Source organism: Manis pentadactyla, chromosome 8, assembly GCF_030020395.1.
Source record: "Manis pentadactyla isolate mManPen7 chromosome 8, mManPen7.hap1, whole genome shotgun sequence".
NCBI lineage: Eukaryota > Metazoa > Chordata > Mammalia > Pholidota > Manidae > Manis > Manis pentadactyla.
In genome coordinates, this window is record NC_080026.1 from 112,146,848 (window position 1) to 112,166,894 (window position 20,047).

At 43.7% G+C, this 20,047-nt stretch overlaps 1 protein-coding gene across 9 annotated transcripts in view; it reads left to right on the top strand.

Annotated features, from left to right (window-relative positions):
- Nucleotides 1-14,381, top strand: part of BTRC (beta-transducin repeat containing E3 ubiquitin protein ligase) — a 271,763-nt gene extending 257,382 nt beyond the window's left edge. For 8 of the 9 annotated variants that reach the window (XM_036898777.2, XM_057506234.1, XM_036898780.2 and 5 more), the window contains 3 exons: nt 1,157-1,235; nt 7,688-7,880; nt 9,762-14,381. In XM_036898777.2, coding sequence (XP_036754672.1) covers nt 1,157-1,235; nt 7,688-7,849 — 241 coding nt within the window. In that variant the 3' untranslated portion in view covers nt 7,850-7,880; nt 9,762-14,381. The remainder of the gene's footprint in view (nt 1-1,156; nt 1,236-7,687; nt 7,881-9,761) is intronic. The other variant, XR_005027378.2, reaches the window with a different exon arrangement.
- The last annotated feature ends 5,666 nt before the right edge of the window (nt 14,382-20,047 follow it).

A 20,047-nucleotide genomic window follows, 5' to 3' on the forward strand; every position in this document is an offset into this window, starting at 1 on the left:
AAGAACCAAACAAACCCACTATATCAGGATATACATATAAAATAACGACCTATACATAAAACTTAAATATTGAAGAGCAGTATCTTGGGGGCTTAGCATGGGAGTGTCTTGACTTTTGGTCTCTGCGAGGGAGTCCTAAAAGTACAGCTCTCTTGTCTTCACTTTTCCTAGCATTTCAGTTACAGTGAGTTATGGAACCATTGCCAATGGTTATGGAATTCTTTCATGTTGTGTATGCATCCCATGTCCAGCAATGCTAAGCATATGATAAATTCTTACAAAAGTATTCACTTAAAAAGTCCATTTCTTCTTATCAAGGTGCCTAATTTGAGGAAATAGAAGGCTACAGTTCAAATATCAGCAGTTTTTTAAGTATCAGGAACTAACTTACAACATTGTCTTAGTTTATGAGATTGAAATACTGACAGACTAAGAAAACTCAAACAGCAAGAAGTGTAACAGACCCACTTCCTCTTCTTTGAGTCAGCCATCACTGTTATACCCTTTGAAAATTGTTCAGGGTATGGTGATATGCTCCAGCCCAGTCCAAAGTTGTATTTTCTCATTGCCCATTGGTTTGAGGTGTATCCACCTTTCTTGGGCTTGTCTGTTATTTACATTGAGGAGACATGGCCTATAGTTGATTTTTTAAAGTGCTGAACTTCTCTTACTTGAACCAAAATATAAGAATTTGCTTATATAAACTCCAATACTTTTATATGGGCCCTACTCCTCTGGCACATGTGACCTGGGCCATTCCTAGAATTGACCAGAAAGAAGATGCCTCAGAGTTGTGGGTTTCTAGGTCTAAATGATCTCTTATATCACTAAGAGGTCCAATATATAAGATCTCCTTTTGGCCCCCAAAGTATAGTGTAACTTTACCATTCACTGTCTTCAGTTTGGTTAAAGCTAGCCTATTTCTCGTTTAATCATTTACATTTTCCCCTGTTAAGACCAATAACCTCTACCCAAGAATGAATGCAAAAACCAAGTTCCAAAACAAAAAAGTTTTTATATATTCCTGTGAGCTGCATTTATCATAAAACCTATATTTACCATATACATATATATGTTGCCATGAGTTTTGCCATTCTTCCTGTGTTCCCTTAATTTTGCTTTTAACTAAGATTTTTGTCCCCTTTTTGATCTTTAGAAAAATTAAAGTGTGGGATCTTGTAGCTGCTTTGGACCCCCGTGCTCCTGCAGGTACTCTCTGCCTACGGACCCTTGTGGTAAGAGCCTTGTTTAGAGGGGCTTGGGGAGCAGGAAAGGGAAGACATTAAACAGTAATGTGCTGTGTCATTAGAATCTGAATTTGATAGTCAGAATCTCACAAAACCTAATACTAAGTGGAAGGGCAACCAATACATGACAGTAAAATATGTTTATATAGCGCCTTTCATCCAAAAGTGCTTTTGAGACTATATATGGAGAGGAATGTGGCAGCTGTTTAACAGCTCTACAGCAACACTATACAATAGTTTAGTTCAGGAAGTAAGAATTCTGTATCCTCCAGACACAGTACAGGGTACTTAGGGAGAGAGAACATAATTACTCAAATTGGAACTTGTCCAGAATCTGAGGACAGGCACACCTGTGCCTGCAAAAAGTGCTAGGGGTGTCTGTGTGAACCCCAATCAGTTCTTTAGTTCTGCATCCTATTCAAGGCATGCTGCTTCCAGCAACTTGAATCCTCTTTTTTGTTACTCATATATCCCCTTGCCTAACCTACTTGACATTTGGGGAATGTCACCTTGAAAAGCTCTACATTCTTTATCATGGTGTTTGCCGAAGGCCCAGATTAGAAAATGGCCTAGGGTTAAAAGATGCTTCCATTAGAAAAAGAATAGGTGGGGCACCAGAGGGGATAGAATCTTTTGCACAACTCAGGAAAAAGATGAGAGCAAGCATTTGAAGCCCAGTCTTCTGAATCCAGACTCTTCAACGTTTAAGCAGTCTCTGCTCTGGAGAAGAGATACATTTCTTTGTCTTCCTTGTTGGATTTAAATCTCATTCTTTCAGCACCAGACATGCTTTACCCTCATGTTTCACATGTTCTTTTAAAATGTATGGTTTTGTTCATTTAAAATTAAATCTGGATTTTGAAGTATAATTTACACCAAGCAAAATGTACCCTTTCTTTAGTGTACTTGAATTTTGCTGTTACGTAAACTTCACAATTAAGGTACAGAACATTTCCATCACCCCAACAATTATGCCCCTTTTTATCACTGCCCCCAACCCCTAGCAGCTGTTCATCTGATTTCTGACCCTACAGCATTGCTATCTCACAAATGTCATATTAAATAAGTAAATCATACAGTGTGTTGCTTTTGCATTTGGCTTTTTTCACTTCCTTTGAGATTCATCCATGTTGTTGCATGTGGTAGTACTTTGTTCTTTTTTATCGCTGACTAGTAGCCCGTTGTGAGGATGAACCAATTTGGTTGTTCATTCAACAATTTAAGGACATTTGGGATGTTTCCAGTTTTGGGTGATACTGAAAACACACCCATACAGATTTTTGTATGTACACATTATTTTCATTTCTCTTGGGCAGATACATAGGAGTGCAGTTTCTGGGTCCTATGAAAAGTGTATGTTTAAAGTTAAAAGAACTACCAAGCTATTTCCCAAAGTGGCATTTTTGGGAGTTTACAAACTATCTTACTTTTCACTGTCAATGTGTGAGAGTCTCATTTCTCCACATCCTTGATATCACCTGGTATTGTCATTATCTTTAAATTGTAGCCTTTTGAGTAGTTATGAAATGGTTATAGTTTTAATTTGCATTTTTGTTACACCTAATGGTGTAGGACATCTTTTCATGTGCTTATCTTCTTTTGTGAAGTGTTTTCAAATGTCCTCATTTATTTATTGAGTTGCCTTACTAAGTTTTTAAAAACGATTTATTAGATATAATTGACATACATTAAAATAAACCTATTTAAAGTGTACAACTTAATATATTTGGACATATGTACAGACCAGTGAAACAATCACTTCAACCAAGATAATGAACATATCCTCATGCCCCCTATATAATCCCTCCCTCCTGTCCCACCCCACTTTCCCCTGTCCAACCCTCAGATGATACTGATCTATCAGTATTGATTGGTTTGCGTTTTCTAGGGTTTTATAAATAGCATCATACAATATGTATTCTCTTTTGCCTCTTTCTGCCAATCATAATTATTTTGAGATTAACCCATGTTGATTTGTATCAATAGTTTGTTCCTTTTGAAAAATTGCTGCATAGTAATATTCCATTGTATGGCTATGCCACACTTCATTTATCCATTTGCCAGTTGATAAAAATTTAGATTGTTTCCAGTTTTGGGCTGTTACAGATAAAGTTTCTATAAAGATTTACATACAAGTTTTTGTATGAACATATGTTTTCATTTTTCTAGGTAAATCCCAAGAACAGGATGCCAGGTCATATGTTAAGTGTATATTTAATATTTCTAGAAACTGCCAAAACTATTTTCCAAAGCAGTTAGTTATGTGTACCATGTAATGGTGCGTGCAAATTCTAGTTACTCCACAGCCTTGCCAATACTTAGTACAGTTTGTCTGAGTCATTCTATTAAGTATGTCATTGTACCTCATTGTGATTTTAATATACGTAGCCCTAATACTAATAATGGTGAGCCTCTTTTCATGTGTTTTTTTGCTATTTGTATATCTACTTAGGTGAAGTGTTTGATTCTTGCTCATTTTTTGAAATTATTAATTTCTTATTAATGAGTTTTAGAGAATTATTTTGCATGTTAAAGATACAAGTCCTTATTAGATTTATGATTTGGAAATATTTTCTCCCAGTCCATGGTTTGTTTTTTCATTATCTTAGAAGTATTTTTAGAAAAGCAGAAATTCTAAATTTTTAAAGTCCAGTGTATCAACTTTTTCTATTATGGATTATCTTATTTGATATTATATATACAAAATTCTTTGCTTAATCCAGAGTCACAGAGATCCTCCCGTTTTCTTCTAGAATTGTTATACTTTTAGGTTTTACATTTTAGTCTATGATTCATCTTGAGTTAATTTTGTGGATGGTACAAGCTAGGGATCAAAGTTCATATGGATGTCCAGTTGTTCCAGTACCATTTATTCAAGAGACTTCCTCTGAATTGCCTTTGCAGCTCTATCAAAAATCAATTGACCATGTATGTGTGGGTCCACTTAGGGATCTTTTCAGTTCCATTGATCTTTTTGTCTATCTTGATACCAAATATCATACTATCTTGGTTATCACAGCTTTTTATTAACTCTTGAAATCAAGTAGTGTGATCCCTTCAACTTTGTTCTTTTTCAAAGTTTTTTGAGTCCTTTAAATTTTCATGTTAATTTTAGGATCTGTTTGCCAATTTCAACAAAAGTACCTGCTGAGATTTTCATTGGAATGTGTTAAATCTAGATCACCAAGACAATTTGGAAAGAATCGACTTAACAATATTGAGTGTTGTCCATGAACATAGTATATGATTTGTTTAGGTCTTTTAAAATTTCTTGGCATATTTTATAGCTTTCACTGTAAAGGTCTGACACATCTCTTGTCATATTTATCCCTAAGTATTTCATGTTTTTAATTCCATTGTAAATGGTATTTTTAAATTATAATTTCTGTATTGTTCATTGCAAGTATATAGAAACACCCTTTTACTACTTTTCTAATCTATGTACCTTTCATTTCTCTTGTTTTATTGACTAAGACCTTCAGTACAGTGTTCAAAAGAGTAAGAGTGGGTGTCCTTACGTTGGGGAAAAGACATTGGTCTTTTACCATCTCATATATTATAGATAGATAGACAGATAGACATAGATAGCCAGATAGATACATTTAAGTATAGGTTTTTTTTGTACATACCCATTATCAGGAGATTAGGAAGTTTCTTTGTCTTCCTAGATTGCTGAGAGTCTTCATTAGGATGGATGTTGGCTCCTGTTAACTGCTTTTGTATGTGTCCATTGAGATGATAATGTAATTTTCACCTTTTTTCTGATCACTGGTGTATTACATTGATTTTTTTTAAATGTTAAACCCAACTTTGCATCCCTGTCAATCCCATGGACATTAAAAGGTTAATAATAAAGGAATACTGTGAACAGCTCTATTCCCCAAAATTTGATAATGTAGATGAAATGGACCAATTCCTGAAAGCTATAATCTTCCGCAGCTCACACAGGAAGAAATAGGCAACCCAGATAGGCCTATATCTGTAAAGAAATTGAATCAATAATTGATAACCTTCCAAACAGAAAGGACCATGGCTAGATGGGTTCACTGGCAAATTCTACCAAACGTTTAAGGAATATATTATACCAAATCTCCGCAATATCTTCCAGAAGATGGAAGTAGAACAAATACTTCCTATCTCATTCTGTGAGGCCAACATTACCCTAATGCCAAAACCAAAGATACTACAAGAAAAGAAAACTACACACCAGTATATCTCAGGAACACAGATGTTCACCTGTGAATGTAAAATAGTGCAGCCTCAATGGAAAACAGTATGGAGGTTCCTCAAAATATGAAAGATAGAATGACCATCTGATCCAGCACCCCTACTTCTTTGTATATATCCAAAGAAATAGGAAGCAGAATCTCAAAGTGATATTTGCATACCCATATCCATAGCAGTATCATGCACAGTAGCCAAGAGATGGATTTGGGTTACAAGAGCAACCCAAGTGTTCAGTGACTAATGAATGGATAAAACAAATGTTATACACACACACAGCAGAATATTATTCAACCTTAAAAAGAAATGAAGTACTGCCACATGCTATAACATGGATGATGGATGAAACTTGTGGACATTATTGTAAGTGAAACAAACCAGGCACAAAAAGACCAGTACTGTACAATTCCACTTATATGAGGTATCTAAAGTAGTCAATACATACAAACAGAAAGTAGAATGGTGGTTGCCAGGTGTTGGGGGAGGAGGGAATGGGGAGTAGTTCAATGGGTATAGAGTTTCAGTTTTGTGAGAAGATAAAGTTTTGGAGATTGATTACACAACAATGTGATGTGTAACACTACTGAACTGTATACTTAAAAATGGATAAAATGGTAAGTTTAAATGTTATGTGGTTTTTACCATAATTCAAAAAAAAATTTTTTTTAATACTTATATGATAGGCAAATACACAATTGCATAACTAATATGAGTTTACTAGGTAGGATTTTTTGGTAGTGTTTTAAACTATGTGCTTCAGATTTAAGTGTGGTCTTCTTACTATCTTTATGTTTAGTGATTTCACAAGAAGGAAAATTTGTGTAATATTTTAAAAGGTCATAATATGCCAATAAAATGAAGTAACTATTTAAAAACTCTCAACAAAATATTAGCAAATTAAATCCCAACAATGTGTAAAAGGAATTATACACTATGACCAAGTGTGATTTATTCCAGGTATGCCAACCTGGTTTAATATTCAAAAATCAATTAATGTAATCTATCATATCAAAAAGTTAAAGAAGAAAAAAATACATGATTATGTCAACAGATGCAGAAAAGGCATTTGGCAAAATCCAACATCCATTCATGATAAAAACTCTCAGAAAACTAAGACTAGAGGGGAACTTCCTCAACTTTATAAAGAAAAATGCAAGTTAAGATTCCAATAAAATACCTCTACAAACCTACCAGAAAGGCTAAAATTAAAAAGATTGACAATTTCAGTTTGTTGGTGAAGATGTGGAGCAAATGGAACTCTGGTATATTGCTGGTAGGAGTATAAATTGACAGAACTTCTAAAGAACTATTTCACTGTATCTTTTTCAGCTAAATATTCACCGCCTCCATGACCCAGCAGTTCTACTTCTAGGTGAAATAAGAGCATATATCCATCAAAGGACATATATATAAATGTCCATAGCAGCTTTATTTATAATAGCCAAAACTACAGCCTGTATGTTCATCACAGGAGAAAAGAGAAATTCTAGTGTGCTCATATAATGGAATATCAACCAGTAATTTTTAAAAAAAGGTGGTTACATGTAATAACAGAGAATTAATTAACTTACTCTGTTGAGTAAAAGAAACTGGCACAAAAGAATACATACTGTATGAGTGTACTTATATGATATTCAAAAACAGAAAAAGTGAATTGATGAGGCAATATTGATAGGGGTGTGAGAGTGCTTTCTGTGATCAGCATGGTGGTTACAGGGTGTGCTACAGTAAGCTTATGCCTGCTTATGAGAGCCAGTTGTTAAATTTTCATGAATTGTGCAAATACTTTTACAAATTGGGAAGAATTAATTTATAAATACTTACCAGTACATCTCTTTTATTATTGCTTATCAATTCTTGGCCTCTAATTGTAGAAGAATCTTACAGATACAGAGAGAATAAGGTCAGGGAAGTACTGAGGAATGTTTTCATTCAGCCTAAGCCAAGGAAAGTTAGCAGTGAGAAACTAGCATACTGTTTGACATGCCTCGGCTCTACTGAACACTCCTTTGTGTATGAAATCAACTGCCATTCAATATTTGACTTTTCCATCCTGCCTTAATCCAAATTAATTTTCTCTGTATTCTTGAAACAGCTATGTGGTAGATAAAATTATCAGCATACCATAGCCTTTCCATAGACTCCTTTTGACATGTTGCTGAATTTGTGTCTTCTGATTTTGAGTAATTCAAAAGTTTTTGTTGTTGCCTCTTTAGGAGCATTCTGGAAGAGTTTTCCGACTCCAGTTTGATGAATTCCAGATTGTCAGTAGTTCACATGATGACACAATCCTCATCTGGGACTTCCTAAATGATCCAGCTACGCAAGCTGAACCCCCCCACTCCCCTTCTCGAACATACACCTATATCTCCAGATAAATAATCATATACTGACCTCATACTTGCCCAGGTATGAAAAAGAGGTGTGCACATACCACTGTGGGTAAGAGATGGCATGTTGGCTGTAGGGTGTTGCTAGTTCATGGAGCCTCTCATGCCTTTTCTCTTTCCAAGTCCTGTAAAGTAGGGGAAGCTGACAACATGAGACAGGATGCTGCCTTTCCTCAAGGTAGTGAGCTTCAGTTCTAGGTGGTCCTCTTGTAGTAGAACTAATAATTCCTTCCTGAGTTAGCTAATAGGATTGTTAAGTAAATAAAATGAGATTGGAATCCTCTTCAAAACTAAGCATAGTGATCTAGAAGCCTGTGGCTTTGCAGTTCCAGACAAAACCAGTACCTTTAATAGAGACCTTTTCAACCAAGTAGATAATCTAATGGAAATAGAGTAAATGGAAAAAATTTCTTGATGAAACATCACACTGACTTCTCACAGTTCTGTCTTGTCAGTGTCATTTGGTTATAAAAGGTAGCTTTTTTATCCTTATCCCTGCTCCCCATCTCCTCCAAAAAAGAAAAAAACTGCCTTTTAACTTTGGTAGTAACTCTAGAGTTGGTGAGAACTCTGTATTCTCCCATTCAAGTTTCCAACCTGCCTCTGAGGCAGGAAAAGACCTGAAAATTTGTTTGTCTGAACTACAGTGTAATCAGATAATACCTGGTGTCCTGACCAGTTATCACCAGTAATCAAATACATTAATTAGGTTATCACCAGTTTGGGAAAACTGCACTAGCTACCAGGGAATGTTGCCAACATTATGATTACTCATTTCCACGCTTGCCTCAGTCCTTATGGCAGAAGCACGCCCTGAGTGTGCTTCTCTACACATCTTTTTGCAGTGGTTCTGAGTGGGGCAATCTGTGTCCTGCAGGCCTACTTTAGTGCTCACTGCTCTCACAAAGAACACACCGCTTCCTCATCCCTCAGCCTCTCCAATCAAGTCACACAGGCAGCCTGATGAGGATCCAGGCTGTGTGCCCTTGGGCAACTCACTTCCCAGAGCCTTTGGGTCCTTATTAGTAAAATGTGAGTTGGAGTACTTTACTCATAGAGCTGTGGTAAGGATTGCATTGAAATGAATGTTTTACGTAAAATTCATAGTGCTTAGCACCATGTCTAGCATATAACAAGCCCTCAGTAAGAAGGGGTCATCATTATTGTAATTGTCATGTACCTGTCCCCTCTTCTTGCCAAAATTTTCTCTTCCTTAGATTTCTATGTCACTTGCCTTTTTTTTAGTATTCTTCCTGGCTCTCTGTTTATGTCTCCTTCCTCCTCACACCCCTAAAACACAGACACCTCCTAAGAGTCTGTCTCAGGCTTTTCCTTATCTAACCTTCCTTCTTTGACTGCCTTCTCTCTCCCTAAGGCTTCAGCTCTCATCTCAATATAGATGACTCTCAAATTTGTGTCTCTGGTCCCAACCTCTGTTCTTCATCTCCAGGCCACATTTTCAGCCACCGCCTACATATCATCCTTGAAGGTACCAGCAATGCTTCTAGTATACACACCTAACAATCAGACTTGCCCATCCAGCCAAGCAGCCAGACACTTCCCCACTGCTGTTGTTGACACAGCTGTTCTTGGCTTCTCAGGGCCAGAGCCTCAGAGCTGCCACCTGCTCCACTGTTCATGGGGCAGGTAAGAGCTTGATGTTACCCACCAGGGTCACTATGTGCAAGCACTGCAGCCCTGAGCAGATCCGTGAGTCCCGCCACATCCACAGATGGGCCCTGTAGCCTTGGACAGAAGCACCTCCTTGGCTTGGGCAGAAAGCAGGCATTAGGAGGGACCTCTAAACCTTTCTTCCAACTGACAGCTAAGTTATTACTCTTAGAGCAAGTGAGAAATACAAGGAAAGGAACTAATGACTGTTTGCTCTGTTTTCACACAGGACTCACTAAAGTTGCGGTGTTTAACGTATCTGCCGATACCAGGATGAGCAAGAGCAGTAACAAACTACTACCCACTTTTCCCCGGACCAGCCAAGGAGCGGGGCTGAGACTCCTTTGGGGACACAGTTGGTCTGCAGTTGACCCAGGATGGTCTACTCAGCACAGCTGACTGCTTCCGTGCTGCTATCAGAAGATGTCTTATCTTTCAAGAATGATTGAAACTTTTAAACCTTACCTCACCTCCCTCCTTTCCTCTCTGCACCTGCACCTGTTTTTCCTATTTGGTTCCAGACAGAGATGACTTATAAATATATTTAGTGTTTTGCCAGAATCTCTCTTACTTTACCATTAAGCAGAACTAGTTGCCTGTAGACTGCTGGGAGAGACCTACTTCTAGGGCACAGAGGGATACAGCTTCAAGCCAGACAGCACCCAGTGTCTGTCTCCCTGTGAACCACAGGAATGCCCAGCACCTGGCAAGATCAGCCCAGCCCCACCATGCTTAGGAGGAGACATCTGTCTGTAGCCTCTGGGACAAAAAAGAGAAAAACGAGAATGCACACACTGGAAGATCTGGGCCTCTTTCCTTCCATCTCTTTCTCTGTTTCTGTCTCTTGTCCCCTACTCCGACTCCGCTTCATCCTGTTTCTCTGTTCCACCTGAGAAGAAAGAGTATGAAGAGAGTGTCCTCAGGTAGCCTGAGGCATATCCGCTAGAAAATGCTATGCTTGGAAGAATTAAATGCTGTTCAGTCAAAATTTCAAACCCAGGCTTTTGCAGCAGCTCACCTTATGTGGCAGCAGGCAGCAATGGATCCTCAGACATGGTACTCACATATTTGCAACTCTTCTCTCTCATACTTCCAACACCCCTCTCCCCACCCCCAGCACAAAAAAAGCAGGGAGACAGAAATTTCCTGGGCTCCATCAATGGCCGAATCTTTTCGGGACTCAGCAGTCTCCTCGATTCCATGTAGAGTGTGGAAAGGAGTTGCTGATTGCATTTCCTCTCATTAACAATTAGATGTGTAATAAAAAGCATTGTACTTCATCTTAAATCACTGTAAAGCTCAGCCTACAGACAGGTTTGAAGTGGCCAAAGCCAGTCACGAGGTGCATTCTGTGTGGTGTTTCATATCTCTAATATCCACATCAGGGTCTGTGTGTGCCCAGATGCCTGTATCTGCCAAGACCATGATCAGAGTAGCTTTACAAGGTGGTCAGGAGTAAGATGTGATTTTTTTTCTCATTAGGCCAGTAAATAGTATCTCTCAAAAATCAAGCTAATCATTTCAGCCTATCCCTGGAGAATCTTCCTTCTGGCTTCTCCCAAACTCAGTATTTACGAAAGGGCAAACCTGACAGAGAGGATCAGGATGAAGTTTGGTACACAGGGTTTACTAATGGGGCAGAAACTACCTTCTCTTTCCTTTTCTTCCTTCCAGTCTCCAGTCTCCCCAACTAATAAAATTTATCTGGCATTTGGTGAGCAACTTAAACAAATGGACCTCAGCAAGAGCCAAGCTCGCCCAGGCACTTGAAAGGCTGCTGTGTGGGCATCAGGTGCGGGGCATGTGTGCCACCCCAGCCTGGGAACCCAGGAAGCACTACCTGCATGTGCCCAGCTTGTTTCCCAGCACAGAAGTGGACCTGCACCAGCCATCTCCTCGGCACAGACATACCCACCAACGGCCCTGAGGCCACGGTTCAGTCTCAAGTTTCCCCTCTGAAGCTGAGCAGTCAGGCCCATTGATTTCCCTTCCTAACCAAAGCAGTTGAGTAAAAGAAAGTCCCCTTTTAACTAACTGCTGTACAAATATCAAAATGGAAGCCAGTTGCAGGTGACCTCAAAGCTAGGCCATCTTTAGTTCAGCAGAGTAGGAGGAGAGAAAGCCGTCTATACTCTCCCCAAAATGGGCCCAGACTGCAGGTCGTTACTGTGTATTGAGAGGCAGGTTATGCATATGTATTTTTCCTTTCCAGCTTTATAGTGCTTTTAAGCTCTTAGTTCCAGGTCATATTCAGAAAATACTTTCCCAGTGTGATATGTCATTGCCTGGGAAATATTTTCTGAATGTAATTCCCTTCCCATCTACCAAATGCTACAAAGAAATGTTTCCTATTTAGCCATTACCAGGGTTCCCTGTCTATTGTGTTGACTATTTCTGGCTTTTTGAAGGGTTAAAGATTTTGCTACAGATGAGGTAAAGGGCCATCAACCCAGAGCCATCAACCCAGAAAAACACACGGGTCAGGCATTAGAGGCATGGGCCTCAAGCTGTTTCAAAATATTGTCCAGTAGCCATAACTTTACTAGCCCTTCTGTTATATGCTGCTATTTAAAAGTGGGAGGTATGGAATATTCATTGGTACCCAGGGTTTTGCTTTCCCATCTAAGTTCAGTTGAAGGTAGATTGTTTCTAAGACCCTTTTGAACCTTGTCCTATACATCATAAATGAGATCTAGGGTGGACCCTGCAGACTGGGGCCATTAGCTCCATGGAGAATATACTCCCAAGTTGCCCTCTGCTGCTGATGGAAATGGGAATCAAGTTAAGTGGTCTGAAAAACTTGAGTCAGTCACATTTCTCAGCTCTGGGGGTCATTTACCACTTCATTGTAGAAGAAATAATCAGGTAAGTGGAAGTTCATTTCCAGAGACGGTAAACCCTACTTACCATCTCTGCATGATTTCAGTGGGAATTGATTATCACTAATCCCCAACTGAGCTAGAATAAATGTAAAGTTTGACCTTTTTAAAAAGAAAAGAGAAACAAAAAGTCTCAACATTTAAAGGAATGATAGGAAAGGAGCTGAAGGAGACTCTTGGCTCTGAAATGACATGTCTCCATTGTAGATTTCTTCTCACTAAATTCCAGAAAGAAACATTTCTAAAAGATGAGAGGAAGCCCCTTCGAAGGTGGGCACGCTAGGAGTGTGTGTATGCATCTGCTCCTGGGAGCTCTGTGGGCACCTGGGAGCTCTCTGTTCACACTGGGGTGCTGGGACAAAACCAGCCTGTGGTGCTGCACGTGTGTATTTCCACTGCTGAGAACGTCCTTTTACAGTTGTCCCTTGGCAAAATCTTTCTGTTGTCTCTTCACCAGAAACTTCAGAGACAGGGACTCTCTGGAACTCTTATTGACAAGTAATAAAGTCTGGCCCTCATAACTTATTTCTGTACTGGAAAAGACTCTGAGACCCCTAAATCACTGTTTTATGCTTGAGTAAGAAAAATCCTTTTTCTTTTGTAAAATCAAAAGCTGAAGAGAATATGCACTCTTCTCCCTTGCCATCTCCTGATACCCATTGGTCTGAACAGCTGTGATTGGCCTACTCCTTAATTGATTGTATGTGGAAACAAAGGGCTTGGGTGGAGCAGGGTAGGGAATACTGGAAATAATTAGGGTGGTTTTTTCTTTAAAAGTAGATTAGATACCTTAGTATTTTTTTTTTGCCTTCTTGGCATCTTTAATTTACCTTAGATGACAATACCTTCCTGTCTGAAGTGGGAGCAGTCTAACCCAGAATACTGCAGGCCTGAGTCTAGGCTGCAAGTTTGATTCTGGATGAAACCAGGGAACTTGGATGTGAAAAAAGGGGTGCTTAAGATAGATAACCACCACCTATTACATTATCCTTTTTGATTATCACATTTCCCATACGACTTTAATCCATATACCTGACTTCCTTCCCCATTTGGGTGAGTTCAGACTTTTTCCAAGAGCTGGAGAACATGAAAAGGTGCCCTCGCTGCTGCTTGCCTGCCTGCCTTCCCTTCCTCCCTCCCCTCGTAGAATAACTCTCTATTCAAACAAGTGCACCCAAGTCTGCAGGCTGTGTTTATCTCCCTGCACTTCATCTACACAGCTGATGAGTTGACAGACCAGAGCCCCTTACTTTATCCACCATTTCAATATAAGCAGTGCCAGAAAGACAGCCATCTCTTAGGGGAATAAAGCTGAGTTTTGCTTGTTATTTTTACCTGTAGTATTTGTGACTTCAGAATCCATGGAACTGAGGAGAGAAACCAAAGGAGAGTGATTATGGATGGCCTGATTTCCATGCAACTTAATGCATTGATACCAGAAACCTCTTCTGCTGTAAGTTGAGTTACCTATGATCTAAAATTCCCTGGAGGCAGAGGACATCTAAAACATATCCAGTCATCACAGTTCCTGGTTGGCTGTGGGTTTAAGGATCAGTGCAGTAAGTAGCATTTATAGAGCATTGCCTCCCCTCATCCCTTTCCCTTCTTGGACGCTGAAGGAAAAGACCAACAAGGAGGGTTAGATCTCTGGGTACCAAGGAAACTTAACACCTTCCCGAATCAGTGATCACTCAAGCCCAGTATAGACAGTTCTGAGGGCTGTTTGCTGGACTCCAGCTATGAAGTAGGCCTGGCAACAGATGTGAAAGCTTCCCTGAGAAGTTTTGGTTGGCCCAGCCTGTTGTCCTCTAGACTCCTGAGTACTGACTGCTTTGATTTCTGTGGTTATGTTATCGTGATGTGTAGTCAAGGTACCAATATGTTCACAATCTAGGATCATGGTAATACAGTATGTTTTGTTTTTTTAACTGTTCCGAAAAAAGTAAATTACAAATATAAGATAAAAGAGAGTTTTCTGAGTGTCCTGTCTCTTTGCCCCAACATCAAGAGGACAATGAGTTTCTCAATATACAGATCGAAGGAATGCACAGATACCTTTTAGGACAATCTGATATGAGAAAACAGCACTGGGAGAGGTCAGGGCCAAATGGTGTGAGTAGGTACGGGGTCCCTGGTGTACCATTAGCGTTCCATGTTGAATTAAATAGAAGCCAAAGTGATACCTAGTTTGGGAAGTGGTTGCCATAGCTTCAGCCTACCACAAGCCAGTGTGGGCCCAGAGCTTACATTTTCCTCTGCTACCTCTGTGGGTGAGAAGACGTGGATCTCCCCTGCATCCCTTTCAGTTTCTAGACGGACGAGCTCACATTCAGGAGCAGTTTCTTGAGAGACTCCGCAAGTTCTAAAATGAAGATAGCATTGGCTCTCTGGGGGAGAACACTGCTGCTTCTAGTGAGCCCACCCTTTACCCACTTAAACTGAACCTAGGAGGTGGGCCTAAGGTTGCAGGCATGGCAGACTCCTCCCTCTTCTCTTCCTGTCCCAGTATCTCAAGCAGGACCCCTGTCAAAATTAGCCCATCCTTGTTTTCCCTCTATGGGCTTTCAGTAGTAGTGGTCCTCCCTGCTTGACCAGGCTCCGTAATCTGTCAGCTTCGTGATGTGTAGGTCTCAGTGTCTGTTGTACCTGGACTGGCACTAGTCTGAGAGCATTCTTGGGGTGTTAGGGTTCAGTGCCCCAGTGCAGGACAATCCCTTCCAGAACTGGAGTCACATCAGAGCATCAAATGTACCTGGCATTTTGCAGATGAGGAACTACGCATTGCCTGAGATCACACTGGAGTCTCCTCCCTGACAAGGACAAGGAGTAAGGAGTCAGCGGAGACACTGGGGTCACTAGCATCCACTCAGTTAACACTAGCTGGGCTCCTGAGCCCAGAACTGAGCAGAGGCTGGGCCTCGGGGGCTATGGCTCTCACCTTCAAATCCAGTGTTAGATGTTTCCCCGAGGAAGGTCTGGGGCATGCCCTTGGAAGACAGCCCTGAAATCACTGTTTCTAAAACCAGGCTGGGCCTGGAATCCCTCTCCCCTTGAAACCTATAGCTGTGCCACCATCAGCAATGACTGAGTGAGGAGACCTCTCTCCTTCCTGATTGGCTCTTGCCAATTAAGAGCATTTTATTAGGCTGCTAATTAAAGGCACTTCGTTAGCAGCGGGGGAGGCCGGGTGGGTGCCTGGTGAGATGAAGCAGGAAGCCAGGAGAAATCGTTCCCCCCCCCCCCCACCCGCCGTGAAAGCAGAGCCTCTCAGGGAACCCTCTCAGTCCCCGAACCTCTCCTGCTGTGCCTACCACACCCCTTGCTTTCAATTAGCAGCGCTGAGGGGAGTGAGGTCATTACCAAGCCCAGGTGGAGAGCCTTTCCTTGCCTCAGTCCACATAAGGCCCTCAGGCGCTGTCCTGGTCTGTCTTGGTGCCTGGGCCCAGGGAAGAAGAGGCTGGGCCACCCAAGGGGTTGTGTTTGTTCTCCCCACTGAGGAATGGCCCTTGGGTCCCCATCACTATAACTGTCACTAGCAGTCACCTAGTAAACAGGATGACCAGTCACTTGATCATGGTATGAATCTCCATGCTGCCTTTCTCACAAAGGCTCATGATGTTACTAGGAAGTGTGACCTTCCTACTGACCTACTGAGCCCACAGCGTCCCACAACAGGTCCAGGAGGAGGAAGGGCTGGTGGTTTTACAATACCAGTCATGCAGACCTTGAGACGACTCCTCTGGTCCTGAGCTCTTGACACTTTTGAGACATTCCCCCTGTATGGTCCAAATGGGCCCAAGGCAAGACCCCTTCCTCCAGTGAGAGAGGAGGACCTGGCCAGCACATGGGGGCGAGCCTGCAGGCTCAGAGATAACCCTCTCCCAGTCCCGTCTTACTCCTCCTTACCCCCTCACTTAACAGCAGAATTAGCACCAGCCCAGTCTGGGAGGGCAGATTTATGGCTAGGCCTGCCTCCCTCCATTTAACCCAAGGCCAGCCCAGGCTTCAGACACTAAATTAGATTTTTGACAATTAGAGAGACTAATGGGCACATAGCCATCCCCAGAGCCAGATATCCAGCAAGGCCATCCTTTAATATCCACCACTGGCTGGCCAGCCCCTCCCTGGCTGCCCTCCTCTCTCCCCACGGGGTGGGGCAGCGGTGGCATTTTGCTCCAGGGCCCTGTATCTCTGCTCAGGCTCTGGATGCACTCCAGAGTTTTCACTCATTCCCTCTCCCTTGATTTCTTACCCCCTCCTTCCGACCCCTTGCCCAATGCTGCCCCATCTCTGTGTCTCTGCCTTCCGGTCACCTCTCTCTCCATCTCTGCCTTTGCCAGGGCCCATCCCTCTGGAGTCTTTCCATCTGCCCCTAGCAAACTGCAAGCTCCTTGAGGGCAAGGGTTTGTGCCCTATCCATATCCTACATGCTCAGCCACCAATGGGTGTTTAATAAATATTTGTTGCCTGAGCCTGCCTCCCTCCTAACCTCTGAGCCCCTAGATCTCCAAGGTCTACCCACCTGGCCCTCCTGGCCCCAGGCCCAGCCCTGGCTCTTCTCCCTTATGTGGGCTGGGTCCCCCTTCCCTCAGGCCCCTTAGCTTTGGCTGGTCTTGGGCTGGGCGGGTAATGAGATTTGCAGTAAGTGGTGTTGGGGGTGGGGGAGGCTGCTCACATTCACTCAGGCAGACTCATAGCTCTGTCAGGCTGATTGGTCCTGAGTGGAGCCACAAACGGCCCCCCACGGACACGCTGAGATTGGTTATAAAATTACAAGCATTTGTTCTGCTGTCAGTGGCCTTCCCTCCCTCCCCTCTGCCTGCCTGCCTGGGCTCCCCACTGCCCCCCACACAGCCTTCTCTCCCCCGGGGATCAGCCCACACCCCCTGAAGGACCCTGGCTAGGGGCCACCATGGCAGAGGCCAAGAGGCTAAGGCCACCAAGCTCCCCATCCACAGGCCTCCATGCCTTGGTCCTAGGGTGGTCACAGTACAGGCTGGCCTCAGAAGTGGCCTGAGCCTCTGCTCAGGGTTTCCTGTTCCCTGAGGGTAAGTGAAGGTGGGGCCCTGGGGCAAACAGGCCTTGGAATCCAGATGCTCAGAACCCAAATAGAGGAAGATGTCCTGAGCCCAGGCCTCCCTGGGATATCTAGTGCCCACACCCTTTGAGGCAGCCCCAGGCAGAGGTGGGGGTGGGGTGGTTGGGGGCCTTTACTGCTGAAAGGGAGCATCAGCCCCCAGGTTGGTGGGAGGAGCCCACCTCTCTTCCCTTAATGTGGCCAGTCCCCTGCCCTGTACCCAACCCAGAGGTAAGGACAAACCAGCCCTCCGGAGAGTAATTCCTCCACCCCCAGTCCCTGAAGCCTGGGCCAAACCTAAAAACCACTATGGCCCAACAGATCCTAACTATGGTTACCCTCTACAGACTGAGTCTCCTTGGCCGGGCTCCTAAAGTCACCCTCTAGGGTCAAGGGCCATCAGTCCCTCTGGCCCTTTCAGGCATCCAGTTCCCTCCCGAGCTGGGGTGCCTTGAATCCCTGTTTGGTGCTCTGGTGGTACCTTAATTGGCCCTGCTCCCTTGCCTAACACAGACACCAGCCCAGTCTCTCTTACTTGGCCTCATAGCCTCCTTCCCACCCTTAACTCTTCCAACAAGGCCCCTACCCCTGGCCCTTGCCTGGCCCTTAACTCCAGCCTCAGTCCCTGCCTATCTGTCACTGTCCTGTCAGGAGGCATCAGGGTGCCCTGTAACCAGCCTGGGTTGAGGGAGGGGTGCTGGGGGAAGGGTCCCTGGACTTGGATCCGGGAGCTTTAGGGTGCAGCATTTCCTGGCTGCTGACTACAAGGTGCCTTCCTGCCATCCATCATTCATCCTCAGCCTGGAATGTATTTGCTGTAATTACATCTTTAATTAGGGTGGTGACGGCTCATTGTTCACCAACAATGATGGATCAGATCCTCCTGCTGGCCATCCTCCCTCTGTCCAGCACCCTCCAGGTCAGCCCTCCCACAACTCTGGGGTTGGGAAGGATACATGAGAACCTGTACTCTTCCCACTGAGTCCCAGGCTCTGTCGCCCACAACAGCCATGAGCTCCACACCAAAGGTAAGTATGTCCTTTTAGACCTCCGTGCCGGGTGGGGGGGGGCACTCCCAAAGGACTGGTTAGACCCTGATACCTCCATCCAGGGCTCCCTGCAAAAAAGGCTGCAGGTCTCCCAGTGGCCACCAGATGTCTCCTTGGTTCAAACTGGCCAGGTTCAGGGGTGGGAGGGCTGATACCATGCTCTCCAACTCCCACACGCCTACATGCCACAGTCACCACCCGGAGGCTGGGTCCTGGGGTCCTGGGCCACACACCCCTCATCCTCGGAGCTGACAGGCATAGAAACCTCACAATTATTAAGTGGTGGGGTGCATGGTTGAGCAGCCCTATCTCCAAGCTTCCCTGTGCATTAACCAGGGTCTCTAACCAAGGCCTCCGAATATATCCCATATATTACCCAGGCTATAGGTCCAGGCCCAAGTCTGCACATGGTGGGTGTTCAATGACTCAGTAAATGAACAGGTCAATCAATGAAGGGAGATCTGCTCCTGGAGGGCAGGGCTCAGATCTCTTCGTGGGAGGCCATAGGCTGTTTGGAGCCAGTGCTGAGCAGAGGGGCCAGGATTGGCAGTAAAGGCCTGGGGCCCTCGAGGAGGCTTTGTGGAGGCAAAAACCCGAACCTAGGTTAAATTCCCTACCTGGCACCTACTGGCTATATGACATTGGGTGAATTCCCTAATCTAGTCTCAGTTCCCTCATTTATAAAATAGAGATGAAAACAGTGTCCTATCTCATAAGACAGCTGCAGATTTACTGAAACACTGCACATAAAGAGCCCAGGCTGAGGTAGTGGCAGTTGCAAGGAAAGATGGCAGATGAGCACCTGTGGGGAACCCATCTCTACTGAAGCTGGCTAATGGCACCAGGGGCAGGAAGGTAGCCTCCATCTAGGTCTGTTGAGGAAAGCCTTGCCCACTCACTGTTGGGCACGATGGTGGTTGTGGCAGCGCTGTGACAAGGCTGGTGTAAGATCAGGTGCACAGCAGTTGCACAGGACAAGCTTGCTGAGAGGAGTTGGCTGACCTCCTTTCAGAGCTTGGGGGGCACTTCCCCAGTGTGGTCACAATCTGGTCAGCATGGGGCCCTGGTGAGGAAGGTGGCCATGGCCTGGCCTGATATGAAGAAAGGCCTGGAAGGGAGAGCCTGGAGGAGCCCAGCAGGGGAGCCTCACCTAAACCATATCCTGAAGGGTACTGGGCTTCAGAAAGGGGGCAGAGGGGAGGGAAGACAGATAAGGTGTGCCCTCTGCCCCTTCTACCTTTCAACTCTAAAATTCTATGATTCCCCTTCCTCCATGGGGCCCTGTCATCTCCCACAGAGCCTCCCCGCACCTAGGGGTGGCCCCCTCTGCAGTCCCTCTTCCCCAGTGGCCCTCTCCACCCTGCAGGGACCTCCCTCCCAGGGTGACTCTGAGGCCCAGGCTGGAAGGATGAGCGTACCTAGCGGTAAGTATGTGCAACATTACATATGTATATTGGAGAGTAAATAACCCCAAAAAGCGCCTTGTAAATAGACTCCAAGTTTATCCTTT